The sequence below is a fragment of the Dermacentor albipictus genome, chromosome 7, assembly GCF_038994185.2.
Source record: "Dermacentor albipictus isolate Rhodes 1998 colony chromosome 7, USDA_Dalb.pri_finalv2, whole genome shotgun sequence".
Taxonomy (NCBI): domain Eukaryota; kingdom Metazoa; phylum Arthropoda; class Arachnida; order Ixodida; family Ixodidae; genus Dermacentor; species Dermacentor albipictus.
Window position 1 is genome coordinate 16,615,964 of NC_091827.1, and position 12,367 is coordinate 16,628,330.

The following is a 12,367-nucleotide window of genomic DNA, read 5'->3' on the forward strand; positions in this document are numbered from 1 at the left end:
TTCTCAAGTTACGCCGCACTGTATGTTTATCGGTCTTCTCAGCGTGCGATTTCCCTCCGCTTTTTTTTTCGTAATCCAGTGCATTAATTCATAACACAAACATGACCATATGCCATGCCTTTTTTAATGCGCTTGTTACTGCTCCCTTTCCATTCTAGTGAACTTGCCAGACTCTAGTATGAACAAGTTCATAGACCTAATAAAGCGTCATGACATTAGCCGGGCAGCGGGTGCGGGCGAGCGTCTCAGTGCGCGTTTTCTGCTACACACCGAACGTCGCACAGTCCCGGCGCCGTAGCAGAAATATACCTCGTGTCTGTGCTTGCTGCAGACCCGAGTTGTAGCCGATGGCTGTGTGCCGGTTCTAAGTTTCGCCAGTCAAGCTTCACGCAGCTACTTGCGCTGCGGCTACGTGTGAATAAGGCTGACACCGGGCTCCGTTGCGTACGTCCGGCACTGCGGCACCGAGCAGTAGCCTACCATGCTGCATGCCTCCAAAGGCAGCCAATACCTATTATAGTACTTCCGGACCACCCACGTTCGGACCACCCACGAGGCTTCCGTACTCACTCGCTTCAGGCTTGCCAATGCTCCGCGGGCGCTAAGCCTCGCTCTCCCAAGATGCAGACCACGTGGCTCTCGTACCGACGAATGTCATTAAAAAAAAAAAAAAACACTTGCGAAAAGGCTTAGCATGTTGACATGTTCAAACTCACTACAGCCACCTTCGCCTCGCTCAAGAAAGCACGCCGCCGACGCTATAGCGATCAGAATCCACGCTAGGCCTACGCTTCGGTTCAAACAAAGGTCTCGAACGAACCAAACTTAAAACTATCGGCCGATGCCCCGAGAGGTCCACGTTGGGCAGCCAGATGAGGGTTTCTCAACCATGCTCTTGAGTCAAAGGAACGACAACACAATAGTGCCAACAATCACAAGGGCATTTATTGCACCTTTCATAGATCAATGCCTGCTAGCCGAATTGCTATCCACAAAACATGCCGATGGGCGCGCGACAAATCTAGAAGTCCGACTCACCACGGCCGGATAACGAGCGAATATGTTCGCCCCATGCTGGATCCCAACGCCTGGTCGTTCGCGCGTACGGTCACGCGAACGGTGGCGCGTTCGAAGGCGGCGACGCGAGACGGTCTCGCAAAGCATGGATCGGCGCACGTGCGGGACGTCCGCCGCGCTCGCCGGCTCGCCGCCCAAGAGCGAGCGCCTTGTCTTTCCCGTACCCAAGTAACCCCGCCGTGAGGCGGCGTTAGCAGCGCAACACTCGCGCCATCTCTCGCACTGCGCTTCAACCACTCCGACCGCCGCGGGCGACAGGCCACGCGGCGAAGACGCACTGCAGGTGACGAGCTATGCGGGAAAACAAGATATCAGGGGACGCATTAGAGTCACGTATCCCCACAAATTCATCGCGTGTTTTCAATGCGCTGAAGTGGGCTGGCTGGTGCATGTTGAAACAGCGCCAAAGATGGAACGAAATCTAGACTACAGCGCTGTGTCCACTTCGTCCCCTCTTTTGGGCTGTTCGACCCGCGATTGTATGAAGGCCTCCCGGCTGACTTGTTGAAAAAAAGTCGATACCTCGGCTGTTTCTACAAAAGTACATGAAATCGCGAAGCTGAGCATGCCAGCCTGGTGGTTTTAGAACTTAGGATTTTTTCTTGTGTGCATGTGTGTATTATAGCTGTGCAGACAAGGTGCTGACAGCAAACGGAGCGCTCGCTCGGGCGCATCGCATGCGCGAACGACCTCATTGCGCAGCACTTATTCCGTCCCCATTGCTGTGCAATTTTTGAGAACTTCAAGCCTTTAGCGCGTTCACGAGTTATGCGTTCACAGATTACGCTGTGCAGCGCTCCTGAGTGCAATTAATGAGGTAAACTGTATGTGCCGTGTAGTAACACACCAGTTACGTGGCATGGTCATTTTTTTACAGCTAAGCGGAATACCTTTACCCCCAAGGCATTTGTCGTGCCCGTGGCAAAAAAAAAAAATAACCTCTTTCGTGGGCCGATCCCGGAGGTGGTGCAATCGTAGGGTAAAAGTGGAGCGAAAAGTGTGCAAATCCTTTCGAATCACGCATACAGTGTACACCGCGTATGTTGTTTCGATAAGGAAAACCATAAAACACGTCTCGTGTTAACGTGATGGATGATATAAGGCGGTCGTTAACAATGGAAAGCACGGAATGATCGATAAGGACATCCGCTTCTAACAGGGGGCGTGACATCAGTACCCATATAAAATATAAACTAAAGTGCAGGTTTATGACCGCACAGTTTGTAGTGCAGGACGTGACGTCGCTACATTACGTATGTATAAAGAGGGCACGCCTAGGGAGGCATTGCATTTGTGTTGCATTGTTATGGGAACGCCGCGTATAGTGAGGACTCCCGAAGAGCAGCATGCGTACGAGGAGCGGTGAAGAGAACAGAGACGGTATAATATGAGAAGCAGCATCGTGCTCGCGCCACGGATGAACATCGTTTCCAGGACGCTCGGCGCAAGTGCCAAGCGTGGCACGATCATGATGAACGTATTGAAGCCGAAGACGCGGCCGAGCGGCGAAGGTATACAATGCAATCAAACGCGTCAAGGTTTCAAGCTCTTGCAACCTTGGATTTAGTTGTTCCGCGTGTGATCTTCTGTGGTGTTCTAAGTTAGGTGCATTTCGCTCGTCTCTGGTCCACTATTTGTAGGTTGACGAAGTAGTGGCGCGAAAGTCAAGTCGCGGGCCGTTGAAATGTCTTTGGCTAATAATTAGCTAAAATGCGTGTGAATGTCGCCACGTAAATAATTTCAAGCCACGTCGCAATGGGTAATCGTTCTAGGTGTCGTCTACAGCTTCACTGTCCAACCACCTTCACAGGTGGATAGGAGCCCAAGCTATTTTTTTTTTTAAACTCGGATGGAGATGCCTTTGTCTCCCACTTTGTGCTGAGAGCAGCAAAGGCAGTGCAATGTGTCGCAATCCTACTGGAGCAAGTCTGTAGTGATGCTCCGACGCGAAGTTGGGTAGCGAGGGCATCACAAGCACGGCGCAGCTGCTTCCAACGGCATCTTGTCCCGCGATGGTTGCTGCTTCGAGCTTAGCTGTGACGCCATCTCAGGGTGCATGGGACCTGCATGGTTGTCTGTGTGCTTAAGCTGCGTAAGCGGAACCTCTCAACACTCTATATAGCATGATTGTATGTCCATTTGCACTTCGATTTCAATAAAGGCTCGCGTGTGCGACTTCTCTGTTTTCCAGTGGTGATGCTCGACGTTAGAAGAGCTCGCGTCGCCGATCTCCCCAACATGCCCATACCGAAGAGCAACTTTGCCGCAGTCGTTCTCGAAGGCCAGATATACATCATCGGAGGATATAGCGGTAAGACCAGCCTGTATATATGCTTGACATCGTGCCCAGCGTTGCCAGACATTTCTTCCTTTTTTGAGAATATTTCAAAAGACCGCTTCAGATACTGCGCAGGAGTGCCTCCAATGTGAGCGTTAAATGGTCCTTAGGATGTCCTGTAAAAACGGAACAAACGCTTTAGCAATGTCAATGCGCGCCGCCGTGCTCTGTGTGACTTGCAACGTCGCTTCGATGCGTTTCGTTGTTCTTGTTTTTCATATTCTTATCCACTTCCTTCTGCAATACAGCTTATGTTGCGTTTGAAATAATTAAATCAGTAAGGAAATGACGCAATAAAAGGCGCCTTTCCATGACGCCTTTCCATGACATGACGCCTTTCCAAAATTAGTATGTGATTGCCGGTTGGTACATTTTTTTACGCGATACACCACTGCTGATGCACTTCGAGAAATGTGTGCGCGTGCGTATACCTTTCCTCCTCGACAGCTAGCTTTTTCTGCAGCGTAGACGTTGGCATGGCAACGAGGACCGTTGTTATATATTTGCAATAAACAAGCAAAGTTGCATGGGTATGATTTGAACGTGGCAACTCGCTTGTGAGTGCGCGAACTCTCGACTACAGCGCTCTCTTCTGACTCGTTGACTGCTACAAAAAAAATGAGAGATAGATAGATAGATAGATAGATAGATAGATAGATAGATAGATAGATAGATAGATAGATAGATAGATAGATAGATAGATAGATAGATAGATAGATAGATAGATAGATAGATAGATAGATAGATAGATAGATAGATAGAGATCTTATGTTTTGGGGAAGTGAAGTTAATTAACTGCGACTACTAATTACTCCTATAATTGCCCCGCAACGCACCCACATTTGTTTTAGACTGCTACAGTCGGCACACTCATTGAGCCATCTACAGCGATGACACGAGGAATGACAAAATGACAATGAAGGAGGCAACGACACTTCGTCGAATAACGCCCGAATGGGCGAAGTGACGTCATTGCAAAGGGGGAAGGATGAAAGTGGCAATACTTTGCTGAGCATGGTGTCGCGGTTTGATCCCAGTTTCGGCGGGCTAATTTCGATCAGGGGGTGAATTACAACAACAACAACAACAAAAAAACTCGTGTACTTAGATGCAGGTTAACGAACTTCAGGTGGTTAAAGTATATTCGGAGTGGCCCGCTAGGGCGTGGGTCGTATATAATCCGATCGTGGTTTTAGCACGTGAAACCCTGAAATATTTATTTTACGCTCGGATCAACCGACACGTTAAATCGTTGAGGCACGTTTCCCAGTCAATCTCGTGCGTTTTGGAACCGTAGTGAGAGAGCGAGTCCCTGCAGTCTCTGCGTTGGTGGAGATGAATATTCAAGCGTAAGCCCTTAGTGGCTCATGAGTGTCCGGGCGCAATCCGTGGTGGACGTAGGAAAGCGGTGATCACTGGCGAGGGGAGCAAGGAGAGGAGGCGCCATGCCAGTAGCGCTGTGCGAGTAGGCGCGTGGGAGAACGCGGACATGCGTGTGGGTGTGCGTGCACATCGGCGACAAACCTTGCAGCCGTATGGCTGTGATTGCATCCCATGGTCGCGGTCGCGGCCACGGCGGCGTCCGTTCGCAAAACAGTTCAGACAACAACCAACAAAGGCGGTCATAGATAGTCTTTCGCCTATCGCAGTTTAGCTCAGCAAAGTGCCCATAGATTTTTTTCTGCGCCGTTGACACCTTTATCAGCCGTGACCTGCGCAGGCATCCGGAAGGGAAACCATGCCTGTGATGGAAGGCTTTGAGTATATATTAAGCACTCGACGGATGGTTTTCGGCTGGGTACATGGTTGTGGCCTGACGACCACGGCCCTACGATGCCTGCAGAATTATAGGGAGCAGGCACTGACGTCATCGAGGCTGCCACATTTATTTATTTATTTATTTATTTATTTATTTATTTATTTATTTATTTATTTATTTATTTATTTATTTATTTTGAATACTTTCAAGGCCCGTAGGCGCTACAGAAAGGAGTGGTACATATACACCGAAAAAGAATGCAGATCAATGAATAAAATATTTGTTAGATGGCATGGAAAACAGCGGTCTTGAACCTCGATGAGTCTATAATAGTAGCGACCAATGTGGGGAGGTGGTTCCAGTCATTGCAGGTGCGAGGTAAAAAAGAGTAATAGTACGCATAGGTGCGACAAAATGGCACGGAAACTTTATGAAGGTAATCGCTGCGGGATGAAAAGTAGGAAGGAGGAGTAAGAAGTTTTTCTTTTAATACCGGGTTGTGGTAAATCTTGTGGAAAAGGCAGATGCGACTGTATGCACGACGTACTGAAAGCTCCGGTATGTTAAGGGTTTGCTTCATGAGTGTTACGCTAGCATGACGACAGTAATTAGATAGAATAAAGCGGGACGCGCGGTTCTGAATGGCTTCGAGGCAGAGGGTTAGTGATACTTGAGGGGGATCCCAGATGGCCGAGGCATATTCTAATTTTGATCGAACAACTGTTTTGTAGAGCGTGAGTTTTAAAGAAGCAGGAACGGCGTAAAAGTTTCTGCGTAGATAGCCTAGCGTGCGATTAGCGTTAGAAGTTATAAATTCAACGTACTTGTACCATGATAGATCGTGAGTGATGTAAAGGTCGAGATACTTGTAAAAATTAACTTGACTGAGAAGCGCGCCATTCGGAAAATACATGCGTGTGTCAGTACGGTTAGAGCGGCGTGATATGCGCATATATTTACATTTATTTACGTTTAGTTTCATGTTCGACGCATTACACCATTTATATAAATTGTTAAAATTAATGTGTTAAAATTAATGTGTTAATTGTTAAACTGTCTCGGTACATTGTTGTACCGAGATAAAACTGCGCTTTATCTCTGCTCGCACATCTCCAGCAGCGCAGTGGAACGTATGAATAGACTAACAAAGTGACGTATACGGTGACTTCACAGGATTAATTCCTGTAGGACTGCGTACAGACCCTTTGCGACGAGCAGTATGTGCATCGTGCACCAGGGGCCGCCACAGAAGCGCCGCCATTGAACGCCTTCTGATTCGGGAGCAAGCAGGCATCAGCTGTCGCCGGTCGCTTCAGCGATGTTTCGCCGAGAGGCTGGCGATCATTTAGTGCTGTTCGTATAGTACTTTACATAGTACTTTACATTTTACAGTACTGTTTAAATGGAGAGGAAAGACGTGCTCTGTCTCGAACTGCAAGAATCTGCGACAGAGACTTGAAGGCGTGGGATGAGACTGTGTGAGAACTCCATCCGCCTCAGCTGCATCAAGGAGTACCAGTGGTTACGACCGTTCGACGTGCACACCTTTTCCGCAAGGTGAACACAACAAGCTCAACCGCCGGCGCTGGAGAGCCAGTTGCCGGCTATGACCGGCAACCGACTGCCGGCAGTGACTTGCAGGCGAACATTGCCTGCAGCAACGACACCGCGTTACCGCCACCGCTGACACAAAATATCGCGGAATGATGGAACTTCGATGAGCGTGCGAGTCAGCGCTACGTCCTCCCCACGCGAGCGCGACTGACATGCTAAACCGATCAAACCGGAGCACGTGCACGAACACCGCACATCGGATGCAAGCGTTTGCGTACCTGTTCCAGACTGGTCCTTTCGTTTATTGTTTTTTAAATTTCTTATTTCGTCTTGCGCTCGAACTCTCGTATATTTAACAAACTATAGCCAACTGTCGAATGTTTCTTATATGTGCGACTGACATACTCGAGCGACTTCACTTTCTATATAGCAGCGGTGTCAAACGTGCAATAACAGGCACCGTGAGTTTTATTTACGCGCCCGGAATCGGACAGCGCAGGTATCGACCGCTCTCGCCCACTCGCAAACATTTTTTTTTTTCACGCGTAAGCCGACACATTTTCGTCTGCGCTGCAAGTAATCGAAAAATAATTTCCAGTTATCCGATCAACGCTTGGGGGACAAGAATGACGCGGCCAGAACGAACCATCGCGTGGTCGCGCGAGCAGGTCGGAAACATGCATTATCCGAGGATGGACCTGTGCTCGAACGACGTTGTTTCGCATTTATGCAGTTAAGGACGACAGCAGGCGCACGGCCGTAAAAACCTTACAAATATACCGTTGTCAAAACTGAATAACCAAGGGTAAAGGCAAACATTGGGCTGCATTCGTCGCCTACAGCCGGTTTATACGCTTGCTCACGATAAGATTCCAGTGCAGACAGAACGGACACATAAAAGACATAATAATATTGGTAAAACCGCCTCTGCAGCTTTGGCCAGTATTGTGCCGTCTACTACTTCACTGTTCACCGTGGTGGTCTAGATAGCGGCTGTCTGCGGCCGCCGTCACCATTGTGATCAAGCGAGCAAACTCCGATCAGACGGCGCTCAATGGCGGGCGCTGTCACGTGACCAAATATGGCAGCGCCAGTGGTTATGGTGTTGTGAACTGTCTATAGGTGGCAGTGGACCGGCGGACACAGCACACCTTTCCAATTATTAAGTGCTGTTGGTTTAAAACGGAGGGCTCGCCACTGTTTCAACCGTGTAGTATTTAGGTTCAACTTGGAGTCACTCACGCAAGGATTAGCATCGGAGGCTGTACAAGCCGCTCTCCCGGTTCTCGTTCCCAAGTGACTGACACGATTAATTAATTGAGGGAGTGAGTGATTGATCGATGGTTGACCCGCCGTGGTTGCTCAGTGGCTATGGTGTTAGGCTGCTGAGCACGAGGTCGCGGGATCGAATCCCGGCCACGGCGGCCGCATTTCGATGGGGGCGAAATGCGAAAACACCCGTGTACTTAGATTTAGGTGCACGTTACAGAACCCCAGGTGGTCAAAATTTCCGGAGTCCCCCACTACGGCGTGCCTCATAATCAGAAAGTGGTTTTGGCACGTAAAACCCCACATATTATTATTATTATTATTATTATTATTATTATTATTATCGATGGTTGCTTGATCGATTGGATCCGTTCATTTCAGCGCGTCGCTCGAAATTTGGTGGAGCGCATTGCTTGCAGTGTTTGCCGACAAGCCTCGTTTCTAAACAGCCCCCTCAATTCGGTGTCATATTAAGTGTTAAGAAAGTTTTCACATATTAAGCTTAAAAATCGCTTTTTTTTTTTGCTTCGGTGGGTCTCTGGTAACATCACTCTTCGTTATCTCTTCACAGGACACGGGACCGTAAAGACGGTGGAGCGCTACGACATCGAAGCCCGGACGTGGCACTCGGCTCCCGAGCTCAGCACGAGCTGCAGCGCAGCCGCCGCTTGCGTCGTTCGTGATGTAGGCAACGTTGGTAGGTGTCACTAGCATCGTGAGCATAATCATCATCATCCAAATTGTGCCCAATGTGCCATTGGCAGTAACTTTTAGGAACGTGAAGTGCTAATCAGAGGATTGCGGCTCTTAGAAAAATTACTGGTTCACGCTATCGCGTGTTACCTGTCGTCATGTGGGCGTGACGAACATGCTCTGGAATAAAAAATAATCCTTATCCAACGCACATACGGCAATCTGCATGTGAATCGAAGCTTTCGTAAAGTGTCTTTTTTTTTCGTTTTAGTGCTCCAAGTGTGCACTGCGTTTTACAGTGTCAAAGTGTCAGTGACTTTGACAAAGGCTGGTCCTCCAGCCGAAACGTCAGTGCATTATACTGTGCTTATTCAACGTACGTCGTACTCTCATTCTTCACACACACACATATATATATATATATATATATATATATATATATTATAGCGGTGTTAATCAGCCCCCCTCCCTCCATAATGCGTTAGCGCTAGGGCTCCAATTTATTTCCCATTCCCGCGATAATTGACCACCAAGCGTGCCAAAAAATTGCTGTATCACCGGCAACGACGAAATGCAGCTTTGCGGTATCAACCAATAACATTCGATGGTTCGCGACGCCGATTCAGGACTCGATCAGCATGCTGCTGCACAGTTCTGCAGAGACTAATGCACGCCCGTGTGCCGTGCATTGAGCGTACGTTAAATAAACGGAGGTGGTAAAATTAATCCGGAGTCTCCCAATCCCAATATACGGCGTGCCTCATAATCACATCATATGGTTCTGGCACGTATAGCCCGAGCATTTAATTTGTTTTTCTGGAGGCTTGTTTCTGCTTATGGTAAAATAAGTTTTTTCCACATGAATGGGCGCTTGTATGAGCAGGGAATTCGCTTCTTCTTCCACCTTTATAAAGCGTGATATGATACGATGGCCCGATTCGCTGAATCAGTCCGTGGACGAACATGGTTCGTGTCTCAGTGCAGCCGAATCGGCTTGCGCACAAGTGCGCCAGATACGAGCTGCTTATCGTAGCGATTGGTTGCAGCTTATCGGTCACCTCGCTTTAACTTGCGGACTGAATCTGGAGTTGCTGAATCTGCTGCCGTTGTCCTAATCCAAGTTAACAAATGGCTTCACTGAGCTTTCTTTAGCATCCCAGTCTGTCTGTCTGTCTGGTCTGGTCTGGTCTGTCTGTCTGTCTGTCTGTCTGTCTGTCTGTCTGTCTGTCTGTCTGTCTGTCTGTCTGTCTGTCTGTCTGTCTGTCTGTCCCGTCTGTCCGTCCATCCGTCCGTCCGTCTGTCTAACCGACCTGTTCTGTATGCATGTCTGTCGTGTTCAGTCTGTTTTGTATGTGTGTTCCGTATGTATCTGTCCTGTTGAATCTGTTTCGTATGCCTATGTGGCCTGTTCTACGTCTGTTTTGTCTGTTTCATAACATTTCCAGCTCTTTTTTTCTTCTCTCATTTCTCTATCTAGAGTCATGGATATGAGCCAGCCACGTCACGCTAACCGGCGCGACGTATCTGCGGCCATCCGTCCGGTCTCCCGATTCAAATTGAAAGCCTTTTGCTTCATAATATTTATATGTTTTATGTTCTTCCTTCATTTTTCTTCTCACCAACGTAATCCGTCTTTTCCTGTATGAATTACAAGCCGACGTGTTATGTGTACCACGTCGTCCCGTCCCTTAGATTCAACGGTCGCAGACTAACCAACCACCCATTGCAGGATTGAGTTGTCACAAAGGTTCTTCTCGCGTTTTTTGAATAGTTAATTTGCCTTGTTCCAGGTGACGAGACTTGCCAAAAAATGTAATGTCGCGCTAGCAGAAGACGCTGCTTCTCACTGCGTTTCTTGTGCTCTCGGTGGCGTCACTGGGCGCGTCACAAACATCAGGCACCATATATAGACAAAGCGAGTAGCATAAAGATAACGATGCGCTTTTGTATGACGAGTCATAGACCAAAGACAACGATGCACTTTTGTATGGCGAGTCATAGACCAAGGACAACCATGCACTCTTGTATGACGAGTCATAGACCAAATACAACGATGCACTCTTGTATGACTAGTCATAGACCGAAGAGAACGATGCACTATTGTATGACGTGTCGTAGACAAAATATAACGATGCACTTTTGTATGACGAGTCATAGACCAAAGACGACGATGCACGTTTGCGTGACGAGGCATGCACGACCAGTCATAGACCAAAGACAACGATGCACTTTTGTATGACGGGCCACGTATGACGAGTCGAAAATATCACGAATTCAGCTGTATAGGTTCTATATACGAGGTCTGTGGCGAAAGATTGTGCAGTACTTAACAAAAATATTTCAGAAACTTTTAGATGTGTCAACGTGTTCACCTGCAGAACACTCACATTCGACACAACGCGCTGGTTGCACCTTTTCTTCCATTGCTAGAAGCACCATTGGAACTCTTCTGTTAAGCGCTTCAGCAGCGATGTTTTGAAATGCCGCCCTGAAGCACACGTTTTTAAAGACCCTTAATCTATCGATCATACTGAGGGCATTTCAGACAGCGATGAAATTTCGTGTCAATTGCGAGCACTATCAATACAAAGCTCGCGGGGGTATATCGTCGTGGTGCCGAATCTGGCACTCTCGTTTCAACAGATTCGGTCGCACGCGACGCACATGACGTTTAGACGCTTCAGGACCACTAAAGGCCGACCCACACGACGGACCAAATTGCTCTTTTGGACCGCAGTCCGCGCATCACGTGATAGGACGTCAGCAGTTCGTGCGCACCACCGTTGGCCCGCGCAAGACCGCGGCCCTCGCGGTACAACAAATCGCCCAGGCTTCTCCCGCTGCAGTTTTGGCGGTGGACCGCATGGAAACCGCAGCGATGTCGGCGTAGCCAACGGATGTTGTCCGGCAACAAAGTGTCTTCAGCCAAATCCAATCTAGTTTTCGGCTCAGCAAAAGCCAGTCAAGCCAGTCGTTTCATGTCCGCCGTTCCGCCTACACGTGCGTGCAGCAGATATATATTTTTAAATACCCTGTCCTCTTGCAGTGACGGGGAGGTTTTTTTTTTTTCATTTTGTATCCCTCGTTGAGCAGTTCCCGGCTTTGTGGGACTCGAGCCGGAATGATAACAATGATAACACTCTGGCCGAGAATGTAGCTGGTTGGTCTGCTCTGCCGTCTGCTATGGCGGTCCGCCGTGTGGATGTGCTCTGGGCCGGACCGGACCGCGGCGGGCCGTGACGTCGCATCACGTGACCGATCGGCACACAGACTTGGTCCGTCATGTGGATCGGCTTTAAGCAGGAGGCTGCATTGACAGTTTGTCCTTCAGATAAAAATTCATGGCGCATCAATTGAGTGACAGTAAAGAGAAAAAATAGTAAGTGAGCTATCGATCAACGTGACTTTGATTCTTGTTTTGTTCTAGCGCACTTATTCATTTATTTTGGCCTTCGCTCATTTTTTTTTTCACTTGCATGCTCTGTGGCTTCAGCTGTATATCACATTCGTAAATGCACGTCTCATGACGACCCTCTGCAAGAACTTGCTTAGGAATCGGACAACTTCCACACCATCTTGGCGGAACGCTTGTGAACTTCAAAAGCTAATTTTCTATACTGCAAGTCGCTTTGCGATACCATAGCAGGTGGACATGTGATTGTGTGATGTATGGTTTA

General features: G+C 48.3%; 1 protein-coding gene across 2 annotated transcripts in view; it reads left to right on the top strand.

Moving 5' to 3' along the window:
- LOC139046681 (kelch-like protein 10) overlaps positions 1 to 12,251 on the top strand; it is a 35,862-nt gene extending 23,611 nt beyond the window's left edge. The window contains exons 10-12 of one of the 2 annotated variants that reach the window (XM_070521701.1): positions 3,269 to 3,388; positions 8,569 to 8,694; positions 12,184 to 12,251. In XM_070521701.1, the coding sequence (XP_070377802.1) occupies positions 3,269 to 3,388; positions 8,569 to 8,694; positions 12,184 to 12,242 (305 nt within the window). In that variant the 3' untranslated portion in view covers positions 12,243 to 12,251. Of the gene's footprint in view, positions 1 to 3,268; positions 3,389 to 8,568; positions 8,695 to 10,167; positions 10,362 to 12,183 lie in introns of those variants that run through there. The other variant, XM_070521702.1, reaches the window with a different exon arrangement.
- The last annotated feature ends 116 nt before the right edge of the window (positions 12,252 to 12,367 follow it).